Here is a 20,934-nt window from a genome sequence, read left to right as displayed (position 1 = left end):
CCCTGTATTTTCAATTTGACCGATCTATTTTTTCACATTCTCTAGAATTTTAGAAATTTTGTATCTGCCGCAAAACTGAACCAGCAACCCAAAAAAGAAAAATAAAACTAATAAATTTGGGTGAACTATACATTCTATTTTCTAATATTTTATTAAAATCAAAAAATATTTTTCCAGAGAAATATATTATTTCCATTGTATTTTTAAACATATTTTCCATAATATATGTTCAAAAATATAAAATGGAATAACTTTAATAAAGTTCAGTGAAAAAAATTATATATAGTTGGCAAAAAAAGTGAGAAACATATATAATTTAATTTGGTATTATTCTCTTCAATATTATTTTTTCCTGGTACAGCAACTAATTTTCTAGTAAAGAAGGCTTCGTCGTTCGTTTGCCTTTAGCCCTTCGGCCTCTATTAATGTTCCTATTCGCTTGCCTTCTTCATTCTTTGTAGTCTTCCATCTTTGTATATCACTTCCTCCTCTTAGGAGAATCAAACAGGTTTTGTGCTTTCACGATTACTCATTATTCGCTACCTTGTTCTTAGATATCTCATTTGTCGATATTTGTTTGCATTTTCTCTGCTTGGTTTGATCTTATGGTTCGAGTACTTCACCTCTGATTGAAATTTCACTGGAAACAACTGTTCTTGATTTTAAATCTAGTCTCCTGCCTTGAATGTTGTTTATTCTTTGATATTCATCTCTATTTTTCACCACTTGTGTTTATTTTATATTGTCGCTCGCATTTCGTGGAGGTGAGGTACCGGAGGCTACTCCCGTGAGCTTCTTGAAAATTCTTGCACGTCTGGTTTTGTTTGATACTCAAACTCAATATGAAGGGAGGGAGTGGGGAGTTGGGGACTCGAACGGTATTGACTGATGTTGAAGTTCAGGCATAAATCCGAATTACCTGGAGAAATGCAGCAGTCGTTTTATGTTGGTTTTGTCTATACATCTCTGGGAATAAGGTTCTGTGTTTCATTTAATTTAATACGGACATTAATACAATAAATAGTCGGTTCTTCTAAATTGGAAGTTATAGATCCCACGTAAGACGACTTAATGGAGATTTTGGGCATCAGTATCTAATTTTATTCCGGTAACATGGCGCGGATAAATTTAAATTACTCATGAGGGGCATCTTTAGGTGCAGTCAGTAGCCAAACTTGCCCAGTACTATTTATGCAATAGTTGCGAATATGTTCCTTTCTGGTTAAACTTTGCATCTGCGTTAGCATTGAGAATCAGTACTGTGCCTATGCTTTCATGCAATTATAGAGCTAATAATGGTCACTATTCGCAACTTTTAACTTCAGTTGATAAGCTTGAGCTTCAACATTTATTACTAGAACCTTCATTTTGATAAAATTATGAGATTAAGGATTACTTTGTTTGATGAAGTGAGGTGGGCGGCATGAGTTGTGTGTCATTGAGGATACCTAGAATTCAAAGGTATATATTAGGCATTTACTAAATGTTAGCTATGGCATCATGCTTTATGAAGCAGGAAATTTGTGTAGAGTAAGTGGTGAGGCAAAGATGTGGTTGATGAGGCGGGTGAGTAATTACATGTTGGAGTTAGGATCGTTTGTTATTCATGAAGCTTAGCTCATGCAGATGCCGGTGTCAAAAGAAGATGATCACAGTTGAGGAATGAGATGCTGTGAATTACACAAGGATGGCAAAATATGCAAGAGGTATAGGGGAGAATCTAGCTCTCTATAGGATGGAAAATGACAAAGGAAGACCATTTGCAAAAAGCTCACTTAGCCAATTCAAATATTGCAGCCAGAGGCTTGACATTTTCCCTTTTATCCCTTCCTGGACAATGGATGTTCGATTGATTCAGTTACCTTAGAACTTGCCATATGATGTGACATTTTGCCCTCCTGAGTTTAATCAGGCCTCCTGAGATGTTTACTTTGTTCTAATAATAGATAATAGATTTCTTGGGAATAATGCTTCATGTAAGCCAAAAGAGCATATGCCATCTATTTTTCAGGTGTCTACATCCTGTGCTTCACGTGCCCCTTTTACACTGTTCAAAACTGGCTAACATCTGATTGAAGAGCTATGCAGAAGGATAAGGATGCTACTACTAGTGCCTTTTCGACTCCGACATTTCGAAATAGGCAGCGCAAACGCTCCAATGAGGTTAGCTATATAAACTTTTTGCTAGTTGCTTAGTGTAATGGTGGCACTGATATGAAAATGGCTCCACCTACACTGAAGGGGGATCCTATAATTCAAATGGAACCTGAAAATTGTCCAGCAATTATAACTGGGGAAAACAATCATTGGAAGGTTATAATCGCTGAGGATTTTTTTTTAATTTAAAAATTAGTTACTTTTTCCATCTGTAATGGGTTAGGTAATGTCCATTTGTTGTCTCTGACTGGAAATTAATATAATAAGCTGTAGTAATAAGTTGAATGATTTGAGAACCAAGGCTCAATTTCTTTACGAAAAACTTCAGTAAACCAGGAAATGATTCATTTGATAACTTCTTTATCTCAGACTGATACAGAACTTAGCAAAGCAAATGGGAACCATTTACTTGTTCATGACAAGAACAAATACAAGTCCATGTTGATCCGTGCATACTCAACCCTTTGGATGATAGGGGGCTTTGCGTTAATCATCTACATGGGTCACCTCTACATTACAGCCATGGTTATTGTCATCCAGATCTTTATGGCAAAAGAGCTTTTCAATCTACTTAGAAGATCTCATGAAGATAGGCAGCTGCCTGGATTTAGGCTTTTGAATTGGTATTTTCACTATTTCATTGCCCTCGTAACAGTGTTATTTGTTTTCATAAGAAGAGGTAGTAATTGAAAGGCCAGATTTTAATAATTATTAGATGACTTGTTGATTATGTCCTTTTTACTGATATTGATTTATTTTTTAACTAACTATTTCAGGCATTTTTTCTTCACTGCAATGTTATTTGTGTATGGTCGTATTCTCAGTCAACGCCTTGTCAACACAGTGACCTTAGACAAAGTTTATATCAGCTTGTGAGCAGCCTTGTAAAATATCATATGGCTATCTGCTACTCCTTGTACATTGCAGGTATCTTGCGCACGTTAACCCTGTAATTTTGATTGCTAGAGCCTAGAGCAATGTCTGTCAAATGCTTGATATATTTCTTGTTAGTTATTTGAAGATTGTTGTTTTACTTGCCATTTCTTGTCAATGGATGGATGCTAATATTTTGATATTCCTCCCTTTCAATGACTGAATTCAGGATTTATGTGGTTCATTCTCACATTAAAGAAGAAGATGTACAAGTATCAATTTGGTCAGTATGCCTGGACACACATGATTCTGATTGTTGTGTTTACACAGTCCTCCTTCACCGTGGCAAACATTTTTGAAGGAATATTCTGGTAATATGGTCTATCTGAGGGAACTAATGAGTATTTTGAAAATGCATTCATAATTATTCTGGGTCACTTTTGGATTGTCTTTTTCATGATATCTAATTGATGGCTGCTGTCGCTCGTTATCCACAAGGACAAATTTAAGAGTTGGATTGACCAAAATGTCGTTTATTCCTTATATTATAGTTATAAGTTGACCTGCTTTTGTGCAATTATTTGACAGGTTATTGATGCTGAATTGTATATATTTTAACATTTTAGAGTGCAAGGACTTGAGGTAGTAGTATGTATTTTTATGTGTGCTTATAAGCATAAATTAAAGTGCCAAGACGAACAAATTAAGAAATTAGTTTAAGTTCATATCTTGAGGTCTGAACTTTTCTTTTTGGTATGAACTATGAAATAGCGTTGAGTTTAAAATATGAAGAACTGCTTTATAGAAATAATTTCTGTATGTCATTCAGTTTGCTGTACACATAACCAGTGAATGAGTAAAAATATTTCCGGGGATTCTGGTATATTGTATTGGATCATTTGAAGTTATCATATTCTTACAGCCTGTATTTGTTTGCAAGAAGTTTGTATTTGGATCTCGTGGTTGAGATTGTAGTCAGGTATTGAGTTAGAAGATGAACAAGCTTATAGATTGAGAAAATTTCGTCAATTCATACTTTTTATTTGCATAGGATCTATTTAGCACATCACCAAGCGCTCTCCCAACTCAACCATTTTCCCTTCATTAGAGTTGGCCAAATACATTTCCTTTTTCTTGTTTAGTTTGTTTTAGGTGACATTGGCTCTTCATTTTGAATTGCCCATATTTATTTATTTATTTATTTTTTGTGATTATATTTAATACTTCACAGTTGCTGTTTGGTGGCTTTAAGACTTTGTATACTTGGAATTGACCATATGAAATAATTGATATTTAAACGTTTTGCTTATTTTCTCTGACAACGGGCTCATTCTGCAGGTTTCTTCTTCCAGCCTCCCTTATTGTCATTAGTGACATTGCTGCTTATATCTTTGGTTTCTTCTTCGGAAGAACCCCTTTGATAAAGCTATCTCCAAAGAAAACATGGGAAGGTTTTATTGGTGCATCGGTTACAACTATCATCTCTGCATTTTTGGTGAGCTTGACTTTCAATTTTGTAATGAAGATGGATTTTTTTTTTCCTTTTGGAGGGAGAGATATTCAACTAACATAATCACTCGTAAAATAACATAAATTTCATTTAATCAAAGTTTATTTGATTGCAACAGCCTAAATGAGCTACACAAAAGCGTGCTTGTGAAAGTCCTGAAATTTGCGTGGTAATGCCAATAGTGTTTGGTCTTGCTGATGGGTCTACGGTTGGCACATTGCACTGTTATTCTTAAATCTCAAATGGTGTCAGAAAATTACTTGAAAGACACGTGTATTGCTTGCCATTGCTTTTCTGCATCCACTAATCGTTATTTTGTTTTCGCGATTCTTTCCCTTGTCTATTCATTTGGTTTATCATTTTTTATTGTGGAGGGCCTAAATCTCACATTCTTAGATTTCCTCATGAGTCAGTCAAATGTATGATGTGTTATTATTAGTATACAGAGTATGCTATTGGGAATCCCCTATAAATCACTTTTCTGATGTATTAAACTTCTCTTCTGTTCTTCTGGGCCAAAAAAAGAGAAAGTAAAAAGCTTTTAAGCATTTAGATATGTCGATCAATATTTATGTGCATGTGATTATGAAAAAGGAAAAGACCTGTAGACTCGCCTTAATTTAACAGCAGATCCCTGCTTTTTCCCCTTCGATGTGTACAGAAATGAAGTTGTAATATAGACATTAACGTAATTCTACAAATCTCCTTTTGCAGCTAGCAAACCTCATGGGTCGCTCTAAGTGGCTAACATGTCCTAGGAAGGTAGCTCTTCAAGAGACCATAGCTCATTGATGGGGCATTTTTCAACAAATAAGTAATTTAATTTTATTTCCCTGGAAATAACATGCAGGATTTATCAACTGGTTGGCTTCACTGTGATCCAGGCCCACTGTTTAAGCCAGAGTCTTATGCCTTACCAGGATGGGTTTGCTCTCTTTGTAAGTATTTGAATTTCGGCTTGAAAATTATTGTAACTCGAGGATTTCCGCTCAGCAGTCTACAGTACAGGATATGTAATGCAACTGATATCTATCCCGCGTTTTCTGTGAACCTCTTAGTTTTTTGGAAATTTTATGCTGTCATTCCTTGAAAAGTCATTTGAAATCCTTTTGTTTGCATAGACTAAAAGGGTGTTATGTGTGCCTCTCTGCCCCATCAAATTAAGAGGCGAATGCAAATACCCCATCTCTCCTCTTCTCTTTTTCCAACACACACAACACGGGTCATTCACATGCATCCTCCCTCCACTGTTGAGAATGGCAAATGCTCCATTGAAATATTACCCTTGGGATTTAGATCTTCTTGCTAGCTCCCCTTAAAACCATGTTAACTCAAATGTTTAGTCTCTTTCATCTTTCACATGACTTGTGCTCACTGATCAATTATCTGCTCCTAAAATTCGGGTTTTGGTTTTGGGAATTTGGGGATTCCCTTTTTGCATAACCCTTCTTTTAATATTTTAACCACTGTATTTTAATTTCTAACCAATAAGAGCATGCGAAGTGACAAATGAAAGAGTCTAAAGTGGAATGTTGGTCAATGACATTAATGGGAGAACTAGCAGAAATATCTGCATCCTGAAAGAAGGTAGCTCAGGGAGAAATTTTTGGTTAGTTGAGGGCGTTTGCTAACGACCCTGAGTCAATGGATGATTTTACCTAAAATTGATGTCTCTGCAGTTTACATTGGATCTTTGAACTACTACTGAAGTTTAAATTCACATCTTTTACATGCCAGTTCAGCTTATAAATCTGATGATTATGGTGTAATTATGAGGTGCCAATCCACAATCTCTAAACGACTCTGACATAAATCTGGTGCAGTTTCCATGGAGAGAGATATCAATCCTACCAGTGCAATGGCATGCACTCTGTATTGGCTTGTTTGCTTCTATTATTGCACCTTTTGGAGGTTTTTTCGCAAGTGGTTTCAAAAGAGCTTTTAAAATAAAGGTCTGGACTTGGCGCTTTTGCAATGCAGCGAGCAAATATTATTTTCAGCCATCTTGTATTATTGACAGTTCTCTCTGTGTTCTTCAATTCTGCAGGATTTTGGTGACAGTATCCCGGGACATGGTGGAATTACTGACAGAATGGACTGCCAGGTAGAGTATTGACATACATACACATTGCCAACATTGAACATAGCATGTTTACATGATACTGATAACGCATTCACCAATGTAGGTATCCCTTCTGCCTGAGTAGATATTTTCTATTTCATAATTTGAAAACTAGGTTTAGCATTGCCTAGTTTCATCCTGCGTCCTCATTCCCCCTGAAACACAATCCAACGGAAAGATTAACATTGAAAATGATCACGGGCACTTGAGCTATAAGTAAATGTGCAGATTGGAAGAAAATCTTATCAATTATATTTGTGTATCCTTGAAAACATTCTAGGATCCTTTCATGATCAATGAACATTTGGCATTGATAATAACCTATGAAGTGGTTGAGTAGTGAGTAGGGATGTTAGGAACATGCTGTCAAGAATAAAGTATATATTCATACCATCATGTAAGAAGTATTTTGGCCGGATGCATGACTAAGCATTGGTTTATTTGTTGCCTCTAATTAAAATATACACGAGCAGAATTGGTTCATCTATTTTATCATGAAATGTTCTTCCTTCTTTTCAAAAGAATAAGCGGCTAAAATGACTTGATGGTTCTCAAATAGGTCATACTTCATAGGTTTTCTTGTTATTGTTAATCAATTTTTTACTGTCTTTTCGCATTGTAGATGGTGATGGCTGTTTTTGCATACATCTATCATCAATCATTTGTTGTGCCTCAAAGTTTCTCAGTTGAACTGGTTCTGGATCAGGTAAATGTGTCAATTATATCATGAGTTTTCCTTTGTATTTAACTTAACATTTGACAAATGCGATTTTAACGGCTCTGATTGCTTCAGATATTAATGAACCTATCCTTCGAAGAACAAGAAGCTTTGTATCTGAGGCTTGGGCAAATGCTGGAAGGGAAGATCGTAGGGCAGTCGTAGATCCACGTTGGAAAGCTTCACACTTTATGCGTTTCATTCACAAGTGAAATGGAAGATATATTTGTACATGTGTGCTAGCCATTACGTGAGTGAAAAGATTAAAAAGATTGAGGCAGCTGTCAAGATGTGTATAGTGTACCGTGACCATTAAAATCTCTCCTTTCTCTTGGCCAATCGCACACTATTGTGATTCAGAATCTCAGAACGTGGTTGAATTTTGACCAAGACCTAAAATCTGTCTAATTAATTCTGATGTAATACTTCATGGAGTCTCAATCATGACGTGTGACCTTACACGAGGCAACATTGTGATACTGGATAGATTGTAAAATAAATCTTGTATTCTTACTAGAAGATTTGATAATAAATTCATAATTTTGTAAGTTCTGGGAAACATTCAACTGCATTATGACATGGCTTTGATAATCCATTTCTGTGAATGATACGTGTCTCGTCAAAGTAAAACTTGGATCCTCTCATCATGCTTGAGAGGCAGTGATGTGGCAAAACATGGATCTCCCTCAAGTGGGTACCAGTTTTGAACTCCCGATGGGAGAATAACATATAATAACATGAAGTCTCCTGTATGGAGAATGACAATTTCTTGTAATTATGTATTGGTTATTCCTTTTAAAAAGCAGTTAATATGTGATACCAAAGTTGTCAATATCCAGAGAGTCACCAGGCAATGAATCCAAATGTCATTCTCCTATAATATGTCACCTCACCAAACCATGCTCTACAACGTCGTCTAAAAAACATTTTTTTTAAAAATCTTCTACCACGGCGCACTGATGCCTCTGAACGGTAGTTTAAAAATCAAATGCTTCATCTATCTCGCGCACTCCCTGACCTTTCAAACACCTGACCCCTCAAACAGGATTCATTAGAGCGCCACTACTTTGAAATTATGTATTTATTCTAGGGAAGGAAAAAAAATTTACCACCTCCAGTCCTATTTATAAAACCATGTTTATAAACTACAAACGAAATTTTATAATTAGGACCGAAGGTAATATATTTTATTCACCGTCATTTACAAATTACATTCTATGTAAGATCACATTCGATCTCGTATGCAGCTAAAACTAACGCAAATTATCCTGCAAATGTAAACAGTAAGAATCCCCACTTGAACAACATATTACTTTCAAAAGAGGAAAGATCACCAAAAATTTTGAACTTTCTCCCAGCAAGAATATTCCCAAGCTACAACAAAATTCCAATTGGATAAAACACAAGGATTTAGGATAGCTTTTAAAAGCATCACAACACTGGCAGCTCAGACCACTACAAGGCAGAAGGCACAGATACATAATGTCCTAGCTACCAGAAGAACAGAATCTAGGTACAGATAACTCGGCTGTTTGCTATGAAGTTTTCTATATCCACATGCTATATTCTAACTAGAGAATCTGATTGAAAAATATCAAAACTGCAGCTATGATTTGTCCCACCTAAAACTGCTAAGCTCCTGAAGGAACAATTCCCAATGAAAGCAACAGCAACTGCACATGACATTTCAAAGAGCTCAACATAAAATTTGGCGAGAGTAAAGTCATAATCCATTACAACTAGAATATTGAGGGGTTAATCTCGTGTCCAACAACATCCAGTACAGCAAAACAACGGTCTTGGTTGTCAAAGCAATTTTAAACGTAGGGATAGTCCAGGCTCAAGAAAATACCAGTATGACCACAAATATGGCACATGTCCTACTTCTATAACAAAATATGTAAAATAATCAATCATCATTTCAGACAACCTAAAACAAAACCAAAAATTGAGCATGAACACAAATAGTCTGCTAATAACTTAGCTTGCCAAAATGTAAGCTGATGGAGAAGCTTTCATATTCTCCTTTCAAGTTCTCTCATTGGGTTTTTGGTTTCTGGATCTTCACATAGGGTAAAATGCCCATTAAATGGACAACTTTAGGAGACCACCCACGCTGTTGAGCACGGCAAAACATCATGAATGTGTTTGCAAAGTAGGAATTGAGACCCATGAAGACATGCCACAAAGCATGACCCTGTGGGTTAAAGGGAAAGCGGGATATCTCCTTGCAGAAAACACGATCAATGAACCAAAACAAACTGCCTAACACAAGAGTAGCCAAGTATAACTTTCCAAGCGCGCTTGGCAGATGTATCTTGAGTGTAAATGTAATACTTGTACATTCTTGGAATGCAAAGGAGACATAGGATGACATAGTGCACTTTGAAGCCAATACCCAAATGGACCACTGAATGTACGATGGCAAAAACAGCACCATATAGGAAGAGGAAGATGGGCATTGTACTGCGGTAATGCCAATCTGGCGAATGGAGGATGTACATGTACAGAAGCACCCCCATACCATAGGAGTTTCATCGCTCTGCTGTTGCCTAAATTAAAGTGCAAAATCAGATGAATAAATAGTGATCCAAAACAAACATTGACTTAATGATTGACACATTAAATAAAAAGAACACATACTTATCATAGACACACACCTAACAGCCCAATCCAATGATTCAACAAATGAAGAAAAGTCACTATAGTAAGCAGGAGCAAGCACTCAGATTTATAGGTACAAGGACCATACTTTACATCCTATGTCAGTAAATTTGGAAATGAAATTAGGGCCCACTCCATCAAAAAACAGCACCACCAGGACACAAGCTGGATACATCCACCCATCATAGATAACACCTTAAAAGTTCCAACTCGGCCAGGACAACAAGACAGAGAACCTATTTTAAGCTTCTAAACTTTCATGAATCCAACCAATGTTAAGGAACTTATTATTCAAGCTACTGATCCAAAATGTAAAACTCCATATTAGAAAAGAAGTCACTATCTGAACCCAAACCAAAAAAAAAAAAAAAACAAGAGTCACCGTCTTAATGATGGAAGCCTGAACAATAGCCCACAAATCCAGATAATACTACGAAATAATTATAACCATCGTACAGTAATGCCAGCTACTCTTGTCAACCTTCTGTAATTTTGTTGAAAAGAACACCCTTCCCAGAAAAACAAAAAGCTCTGTTTTCAATAATTTCCCAAAGCAACTTTTAGCCAGGTCTGTTTTCACACACACACACACACAAATACAAATAGAAAAATAAATAAATAAATAAAGGGTTTTGTACACATCCCTTAAGCAGTCTTCATTTCCTCATTTAAACAACAAATATTTCTAACCCGCCAAACCTATTGGACACAACAAAACAAGTCTAAAGGGCATAAAAGCAACCAACAACCAGGCATCAATTCACTTCAACCGTTGAAGGGATATTGGGGATCAATACTTACACACGTTGCAGCGTGGCATGGTACAGCATGCTTCCTATGGCAAGTGCCATGTTGGATAGATGAAGCACAGTAAATCTTTTCTCAAACCGCTGCCTTACAGCATTTATAAGACCAATAAGTGCCAAAAGGATGGTCGGAATGTTGGATAATGTGTTGTAAAATTCCGCAATGTAGGATGAATGTTCATAATTTTTTTCACAACACTCAATAGTAGATGTGACTGGACCCCAGAAGCTAGATATCGTCTCTGCCATTTTCCCCTACAGCCTGACAATTTGTTTGACTGTATTTTGAAGCTGCAGAGTTAGAAAATCCCGCAAACCATAAGGCAGCAGGTCATCCCAATGAAAGCTAAAACTTAAAATGATGCAAGCAATTCAACCAATCAGTAATCCAACCTCATGCCAACCAACACGTTAATCAATAAGTATAATAGCCATATCAAGTCCAGTCAACATGAAGTGTAAGCACCCTATTAACAAAACATTGAGGTAGGCAACATCACCCAGATCCTATGTCAGCAAAGCAACTATATGAGTACAAACTTGTCACTGTCTTCTAACACTCACTGTGTAGATAATAAGCAAGAAAACTCAACTCCTCACAACAGAAACAAGAATAGCTAATGGAATAAGGTTATTGGATTCAAATTGCAAACATCTAACCTAAAGATATATTAGAAAATTTCCTTTTGATTAGCAAGAATTTTGCACGTGTACACAAGAGAGGAAGCAACAAACATGCATCCTTAACTATAAATCATTACATAAATCAGAAAGGATCATGGATTAGTAAAACTCTTAGATAGATCGACCAACCATAATCTGATACCACAAAAGCCAAAACAGAAAAAAAGAAAAAAAAGAAAGAAAGAAAGAAAGAAACACCAAGGCATGTTCTACAAGGCCCACTACACTTAACAACACATCGAATAGATAATTGCTAACAGCCTTCAAAAACAATTGTTGCTTAATTGCTTCTGCTCATTGAGCATCTGATTGGAATGTGGAAATACGACATTAATTATTTATTCTCCAAAGGCAGAAATAAGATCCTAGAAACAGTAATCCTTTTTTAAAATGAAATACCTCACCCCCGAGGAGGAGGAGAGTGCAAGAGAAGCTCACAATCTTGCCCCAATCAATTATACCAAATTTGCCCAAAATATCCAATCTTAGCAATTTTTGTTTCTCTCCAAACAGCAGGGGTCAAGACAAAATCCGAAGACTTTATAGGAGGATCAACAATCACCATCATTGCTCATACCAAAACAATAAGCAAAAGCAAAGTGAATAGACACACAAAACCCGAAAACAAAACAAAATCGGATGGTAAATATATAGATAAGAAAACTCATATAGGAGCAGCATACTTGGGCAGATTAATCAAGAAAAGCAAAACGCTTCTGGTGAAGTAGATCTCATTCTTCTGCGCAGGACAATTTCTCGCTCTCTAATTAATATTTGGGTCGGCAAACGGAGGATAACAGAAGCATGAGGCGGAGAATCTCTTCTCGGCATGCGAGTCAGGGTTACATTCAATACTGCTTTTTTTTGCGCAGGAATTTTTCTCTGTCATTTTTTTTTAAAAAAAAGAAGTCAATAACATGGTTTTCCTTTCGTATTTATTTATATTTAGTTTTTGAGTAATTAACTTTATTAAGAAATTTAAATTATATTAATCTTTCACATGGCAAAGAAGTGCATAAAGCGTTGCAACTTATAACCTTTTTTTTTTTTGCCGACAAAGTATAACTTTATTATATTTAAATGTTATGATCAATTACGCATTTATAGATTGGAGGGGAGAAGTTAAACCTCCTGAAAAATTTGAAAATCTATCTTATTTAGTTCGTTCAAAGTATTAACTTTTTAAGAATTTAAAACTCATATTCCCTCGCAATTAATACGTAATTTTATTTTCTAATGCTTTCTAATAGTAGCCTTAAAAAATATTATAACTTAAAAAATGGTAACTAAATAATTTAAAAATTAATTTTTTATAAAATACACTACTTTCAATTCTTAATATAAAAACCACTCAATTAATTTTCATAAATTAAAAATGTTAGATGAATGAATTAATTAATTAATTAATTAATAATCAATTAATTATAATAAAAGTGACATGATCTCTTTAAAATAATCATATGTAATAGTAAATTATATATTATTTTATAAGTTAAGTCAATTAATTTTAAAAAATAATAAATATAAGAAATAAAATAATTAAAATCTTATATTTAAAATTAGATATATCCCAACTAGCTCTAATGCGTTTTTCTTTTCTTTTTTTGGGCAACAACTCCTGTGTAAGAGAGTACTTCTTCGAAAGTTAACCTGATAGGAAGCATCGTGAATGAATCAGACGTACGGGCATCTAAGTTTTGGAGGATCGGGCTTCTCAATAGACATTAGAGAAGACGGGAAATGAAACACATTTGATGACTTCAATTTAGCTGGTATTTCATAAATTTCTATCAAATAATTTGCACACTATAAATTTCAAAAAAATTATTATTTAACTGAAGTAAATATGATTGTGACCTAATTTAATTCTAAAAATATAACTTTTATTTTATTATGAATAAATTTTAAAATGATAAAATGACTTACTTTAATAAAACAAAATTAATCCCCACTTGTTTAGTTATTCATGCCTTTTATGCGCCAGGCTGGGACTGTTACCATATGCTTGGATCTAGACCGAAATAAATACAGAAGAAATTTAATATTGAAATCTGAAAATAAACAAAAAGAAATTTTACTCTCGTTAGAACTTCATGTAATCCCAGGAAAGCAAGATGAGGGTGTGAATATGAGCATGTAACAAAATTCCACACCCAATGAAAGGAATAGTTATTAGAGGTATTACATTAGAGCACATCGTTCTTAAAAATTTTGTGAAACCAATGTAATCCAAAACAGCCTACAAAGTAACAACTATCCAAACTTATCATCAGTTGGATAAGCACTGAGATCTCTTCTCATAATTTAAAAGGTCAAATGAAGATACAAATGTTACCATCACAGCAGATGATCTGAACTCGATCAATGTTATTCTTAATCAGGTATAGAAGTCGTCCAGAGCCCAACAGCTTTTAGAAGCCAAGGGCACACATACGAGAAGAATCCCACAATCCTAATCAGGGGCCCCTCAAAACCCATCTGATGCTCATATCATTATTCATCACTAATTTTGTCAAAGTTACAAGCTTTATGAGGCCAAAACCACCAGCAGAAAACATTGAAACTGCAAGACAATTTCATCAAGTGATAGGTATTGCAGTGAAAAGGAGTGTTGAAAGAATGTATGTTATAACCATATGACAGTGAAATCAGATCTTCAGGGTGACCTCAAGACCTCATTAAAGGACCAGTCTTTACTTCTGTTAGCTTAACTCACTGGGGTCTTCTTTGCTTCGAATGAGAGGAACACCATCTTCCCTCCAAACTATACGTTCTTCACATAAAGCTTCAACCACCTCTACATATAACCGGTGCTCCTGAAAGTGAGAACATGAAAAAATCATTTCATTAAAGCACTTGCCAAATAAAATCTCATTTTGGCCCCAGACAAATAGATTGATTGTCAGATTTGTTTTCAATGGATTTCTTCTATTCCCAGGTTTGTCCATCATTTTCAAATTTACATCCAATCTGATCACCGAGTCGCCCACTTTGCTAAAGGACTTAATAACAGGGCACAACTAATGCCACATGGTACCAATAAATGCTATCAGCAAAGTCACTTGTTCACAATTTTTTAAGGGGATCATAAAAAACTAAAATGAGAATATAATTTTATGAAGGGATCAATTTGAGAATTGTTTCATCTCTATAATCCATTGGGGGCAGGGATCAATGACATAAAAATATCCAATTATCCACCTCCTTTAGAACTCTGGCAGCCAACTGCTCTGCAGTGTCATTAGGAAGCACAGGCACAACACGCTGGCCAAGGATACGCCCGGTGTCATAGTGTTCATCGACAATATGAATTGTAGGTCCCGAATATCTAAACACATATAAGAGAAATAAAGATAAGGTAATCGAGATCCAAGTACATGTAGTACTCAATGGCAATAAGCATATGTGGAAATATTTTGCAAGAAGCATACCTTGCACCAGAAGCAATTACTGCTCTATGTACTTTCATTCCATAGTAGCCTTTGCCTCCAAATGCTGGAAGAAGTGATGGATGAATGTTTATTACGGACCTTTCATAAGCTCGGATCAATTCCACTGGTATAAGTTTGAGGTACCCAGCTAGAAGGATAAAATCAATCTCCAAACTCCTGATGCAGATAATGTTTCATATATTAATGACATGGCCACGTATTTATGCACCAGGTCTCACCAATACATTCGCTTGCAGGTAAATTGTTGTTAAGAAGATCTGAACTTGACAAACATTATTCTCGACTCACGAATAGAAAAGATGATATTTTCACACAGCCATAGTAACTGTAGAGATTGCTGTGTTATTATTCCCATAAATGGAAGAGAAGTTTAGTGAATTAAAGTACAGAGGCTAAGTTAGTTTTCTGTTTTTCTTCACTAACCAAAAAGGGGAGGGAAAAAAAAAGGACAGCTCAAAAAGTTGTATATCTGTATGACCTCAAAGAATTAACAAGATCGCCAGGGGATAGTCCATCATCGGGGAATAGTATAACTGGGATGCCATTATCTCTGGCGTACTCTGCACCCCCACAGTCTGCAAAGGGAAAGAAAAAGAAACCAACAATCCAATTTACTACTAATGCACAACATTAATGTACAAGGGAAAAGGGCTTCTTTGACATTGATGACATTTAGTAGCAGTAATGACCTTACCCACAATAAGCAAAAAGAATGAAACATGCAAGTAAAGAGAAGACACGAATGAGAGATGAAGATCTTTCAAAAGGAAAAACAAAATAAAAGGACTAATAATTGAGAAAAGCAAAGATCCCACATTATTGTACAGGAGAATAAAGGTTTAAAATAATACATACTGCTTTTGTTTGTAACTAAAACAGAGACATCTCCATGAATTGATCCCTGAATTGATGCCTCATGAATTGAACGAAAGTTTGATCCGCCACCGGAGACAAAAACAGCCAGCTTTTTCCGTCTGACTTGAGCACTCAAGTTGCTAGCCTCTGTGGTGAAAACCCCACGTTCTAAATTACCACTACATTCAATTTTCTTCTAGAAGACACTTTGTAGGTAATACAGTTACAGGCTCCCTTAGATGCCAGTTTCTGGAACTGAATGAAAGAACAATAGGATGGAGAAGGCAATTGAGGTGACTTAATAAGGCATGATTGTTTTCCATATCTATCCAATGGGACTGATAAGTCTGGACAAACCGCTAAAAGCAAGTTTTGAACTTCCATAGTAGCTATGATCCTTTTATGGATAAATAAATTAAAAACTTGAAATTCTGCAATTGCAGATGATCGTGTATAGTTTTTTGCTGGGTAATCAGGCTGTAGATATGACTGGATCCCAAAAGCTATATACTATCTTTGCTATTGTCATCTTCAAACTGGCATGTTTAGCTGTAGCTAGAAATCCCTGCAAATCATGTGACAACATGCCAAAACCTTTATTTCCAACTACAAACTGAAGATGAAAGTACTTCAACAAGCAGTAATCATACTTCATACATAGCAACATGTTTATTAAAAAGTAAAGCATGATAGACAAAAATAAGTAATAATCTGTGCAACATCATTAGGAATCAATAGTCAAAAGACTTGTTTCAGTTTTTAATATCAATGCATGATGCTTGGAATTATGACCCTGTATAACAGTCTATCAAGGTTTTGACTTGTTTGCTTATTCCAATAACTTACAACCTAATTAATCATTGGGCATCTGATTGGAATGTGGAAATACGACATTAATTATTTATTCTCCAAAGGCAGAAATAAGATCCTAGAAACAGTAATCCTTTTTTACGATGAAATACCTCACCCCCGAGGAGGAGGAGAGTGCAAGAGAAGCTCACAATCTTGCCCCAATTCAATTATACCAAATTTGCCCAAAATATCCAATCTTAGCAATTTTTGTTTCTCTCCAAACAGCAGGGGTCAAGACAAAATCCGAAGACTTTATAGGAGGATCAACAATCACCATCATTGCTCATACCAAAACAATAAGCAAAAGCAAAGTGAATAGACACACAAAACCCGAAAACAAAACAAAATCGGATGGTAAATATATAGATAAGAAAACTCATAAAGGAGCAGCATACTTGGGCAGATTAATCAAGAAAAGCAAAACGCTTCTGGTGAAGTAGATCTCATTCTTCTGCGCAGGACAATTTCTCGCTCTCTAATTAATATTTGGGTCGGCAAACGGAGGATAACAGAAGCATGAGGCGGAGAATCTCCTCTCGGCATGCGAGTCAGGGTTACAATCAATACTGCTTTTTTTTGCGCAGGAATTTTTCTCTGTCATTTTTTTTTTTTTAAAAAAAAGAAGTCAATAACATTGTTTTCCTTTCGTATTTATATTATATTTAGTTTTTGAGTAATTTAACTTTATTAAGAAATTTAAATTATACTAATCTTTTCACATGGCAAAGAAGTGCATAAAAGCGTTGCAACTTATAACCTTTTTTTTTTCGCCGACAAAGTATACCTTTATTATATTTAAATGTTATGATTCAATTACGCATTTATAGATTGGAGGGGAGAAGTTAAACCTCCTGAAAAATTTGAAAATCTATCTTATTTAGTTCGTTCAAAGTATTAACTTTTTAAGAATTTAAAACTCATATTTCCCTCGCATAATACTTAATTTTTATTTTCTAATGCTTTCTAATATGTAGCCTTAAAAAATATTATAACTTAAAAAATGGTAACTAAATAATTTAAAAATTAAATTTTTATAAAATACACTACTTTCAATTCTTAATATAAAAACCACTCAATTAATTTTCATAAATTAAAAATGTTAGATGAATGAATGAATGAATTAATTAATTAATCAATTAATTATAATAAAAGTGACATGATCTCTTTAAAATAATCATATGTAATAGTAAATTATATATTATTTTATAAGTTAAGTCAATTAATTTAAAAAAATAATAAATATAAGAAATAAAATAATTAAAATCTTATATTTAAAATTAGATATCTCCCAACTAGCTCTAATGCGTTTTCTTTTCTTTTTTGGGCAACAACTCCTGTGTAAGAGAGTACTTCTTGGAAAGTTAACCTTATAGGAAGCATCGCGATTGAATCAGATGCACGGGCATCTGAGTTTTGGAGGATCAGGGTTCTCAATAGACATTAGAGAAGATGGGAAATGAAACACATTTGATGACTTCAATTTAAATGGAATTTCATAAATTTCTATCAAATAATTTTGCAAACTATAAATTTCAGAGAAATAATTATTTCACTCAAGTAAATATGATTGTGATCTAATTTTAATTCTAAAAAGGAGAAAACTTATATCCAATTCATTAGGTCCAGTCCAACCAGTTCACCAATCAACATGCGCCACCTGGATTCACTAAACACATCAATATTTCACAGCGTCTTCTCCTCCGTTAACGAGTCGCAACGTTAAATTAATCATCTCCTTCCTCTCTTTTTTTTTGGAATAACAAGATAAGCTTGAGCTTCAAAAATTAACAAATCAAAACATATTACATCAGGGGAAAGAGATCTGAGATAGCATTACCAAGATCTTGTGAAACTTGAGCCTCAGAGAAGGCAGGAGATTCCTGAAGATACAATCATTTCCTAAATCTACAGTACTGTTTGCTACTATGGATCTCTCCTCCCTATCTCCGTTTACGAGCAGTGATCATGAAGAAATGACAGCAGCCGATGAGAAATGGCAATAGTGGGCAAGCAGTTGCAGCGGCGGTGAAGAGAGGGCAGTGGCAGTGCGCTCAGCAAAGTGGATTGTCAGTCGAGGAAACTTCACGAACAGAGGACTGCAACAATCTATGTTGTGGATTCATGATCAGTGAAGAGGAGTGGCGATCATGATTTGTAGGTATTGGGTATCAATGACCTGAGATTCTGAGCAAGTACCTGGTTTTAGAATTGTGATTGCCGTGATGCCGTCAAATCTTGCTCAAGTCGCTCTTTCTAGGTTCTTCCCTCGCTCTTGCTTTGTCATCATCTTTCTTTATCGTTGAAAGAGTTGAAGACCTTGTTTCTAGTCCAAAGATGTTTAGGTACCCATGGTTTTGAAAAATCAAAGAACTGCCTTCATGCATAAAAATTTCATATCAGTATAATTCCAAGAGCAAACTTCTCTTGTACCAGCCATCCCCTTTCAATTTGTCGATAGAGAGAAATGAAGCACAGTCTTTTAATCAAAAGAGGAGTGAAGCACCACTTTGATTTGTTTTGTCGTGACCCGTGAATGGGGAATCAATTGATAGCCGCTGAGCAGTGTAATTAATTCCACAATAGCAGGTAGAATTGTAGATTTAGGAACTTGCGGCTGGTTAATGGAGGGAGACGGTGTGAAATGGTGAGGTGTTCAATTAATCCAGGTGGCGCATGTTGATTGGTGAACTGGTTGGACTCGACGTAATGAACTGGATCTAAGTTTTCTCCTTCTAAAAATATAACTTTTATTTTATTATGAATATAATTTTAAAATGATAAAATGACTTACCTTTAATAAAACAAAATTAATCCCCACTTGTTTAGTTATTCATGCCTTTTATGCGCCAGGCTGGGACTGTTACAATATGCTTGGATCTAGACCGAAATATACAGAAGAAATTTAATATTGAAATCCGAAAATAAACAAAAAGAAATTTTACTCTCGTTAGAACTTCATGTAATCCCAAGAAAGCAAGATGAGGGTGTGAATATGAGCATGTAACAAAAAATTCCACACCCAATGAAAGGAATAGTTATTAGAGGTATTACATTAGAGCACATCGTTCTTAAAAATTTTGTGAAACCAATGTAATCCAAAACAGCCTACAAAGTAACAACTATCCGAACTTATCATCAGTTGGATAAGTACTGAGATCTCTTCTCATAATTTAAAAGGTCAAATGAAGATACAAATGTTACCATCACAGCAGATGATCTGAACTTGATCAATGTTATTCTTAATCAGGTATAGAAGTCGTACAGAGCCCAACAGCTTTTAGAAGCCAAGGGCGCACATACGAGAAGAATCCCACAATCCTAATCAGGGGCCCCTCAAAACCCATCTGATACTCATATCATTATTCATCACTAATTTTGTCAAAGTTACAAGCTTTATGAGGCCAAAACCACCAGCAGAAAACATTGAAATTGCAAGACAATTTCATCAAGTGATAGGTATTGCAGTGAAAAGTAGTGTTGAAAGAATGTATGCTATAACCATATGACAGTGAAATCAGATCTTCAGGGTGACCTCAAGACCTCATTAAAGGACCAGTCTTTACTTCTGTTAGCTTAACTCACTGGGGTTTTCTTTGCTTCGAATGAGGGGAACACCATCTTCCCTCCAAACTATACGTTCTTCACATAAAGCTTCAACCACCTCTACATATAACCGGTGCTCCTGAAAGTGAGAACATGGAAAAATCATTTTATTAAAGCACTTGCCAAATAAAATCTCATTTTGGCCCTAGACAAATAGACTAATTGTCAGATTTGTTTTCAATGGATTTCTTCTATTCCCAGATTTCTTCTATTTTGCAAGAAGCATACCTTGCACCAGAAGCAATTACTGCTCTATGTACTTTCATTCCATAGTAGCCTTTGCCTCCAAATGCTGGAAGAAGTGATGGATGAATGTTCATTATGGACCTTTCATAAGCTCGGTGGTCCGCTGTACGTGGTTTCTGATTCTGCGTCATTTTGTGCGGCCCAGTGAGCCTCCAAAGATGATCATAACAACGCAGAATATATTCTGCGTTTAGATCCCTTTTGTAACCTATCTTTCTCTTTTTTGGCGGAAAAAAATGTGCTCTTAACGTGTTTTCCTATTAATTTAGCATTGGGACGTTCTCTGTTATGAAGAAAGCAGCTCGTTTCGATCTTTGTTAAAAGTTAAAAGGAAGCAAATTTCATCTATATATTAATAAATCTATTTATGAAGAAAGCGGCTCGTTCCGATG

The 20,934-nt window shown here is 35.3% G+C and overlaps 1 protein-coding gene, 1 long non-coding RNA gene and 2 pseudogenes across 3 annotated transcripts; 1 reads left to right on the top strand and 3 right to left on the bottom strand.

The window, feature by feature from the left end:
* Positions 1-416: 416 nt before the first annotated feature.
* On the top strand, positions 417-7,859 carry LOC114714679 (phosphatidate cytidylyltransferase 2-like; annotated as a pseudogene).
* Positions 7,860-9,350: 1,491 nt separating this feature from the next.
* LOC114714672 (alkaline ceramidase-like) lies at positions 9,351-12,351 on the bottom strand (annotated as a pseudogene).
* A 1,328-nt stretch (positions 12,352-13,679) lies between these two features.
* On the bottom strand, positions 13,680-16,037 carry LOC114714671 (phosphoribosylglycinamide formyltransferase, chloroplastic-like; the record flags this gene model as incomplete). Its single annotated transcript, XM_028899431.1, has 5 exons — positions 13,680-14,350; positions 14,736-14,862; positions 14,966-15,142; positions 15,465-15,561; positions 15,842-16,037. Coding segments are annotated over 5 exons (711 nt in total), but the record flags the coding sequence as incomplete, so codon positions are not given.
* Positions 16,038-16,042: 5 nt separating this feature from the next.
* Positions 16,043-20,632, bottom strand: LOC114714680 (uncharacterized). Of its 2 annotated transcripts, XR_003737472.1 has the most exons (3): positions 20,525-20,538; positions 17,089-17,226; positions 16,043-16,406 (listed from the first exon to the last, which is right to left on the bottom strand). It is a non-coding gene; the product is annotated as an uncharacterized LOC114714680 (long non-coding RNA). The 2 variants fall into 2 exon arrangements; XR_003737473.1 differs by lacking the exons at positions 16,043-16,406; positions 17,089-17,226 and adding an exon at positions 20,010-20,375 and having other exon boundaries at positions 20,525-20,632.
* Between the last annotated feature and the right edge of the window lie 302 nt (positions 20,633-20,934).

This window comes from Neltuma alba, unplaced genomic scaffold (assembly GCF_004799145.2).
Source record: "Neltuma alba isolate B1F8T4 unplaced genomic scaffold, ASM479914v2 tig00011524_pilon, whole genome shotgun sequence".
NCBI classification, from domain to species: domain Eukaryota; kingdom Viridiplantae; phylum Streptophyta; class Magnoliopsida; order Fabales; family Fabaceae; genus Neltuma; species Neltuma alba.
Note: the sequence above shows the minus strand (reverse complement) of the source record. Positions and strands in the feature narration are given on the sequence as shown.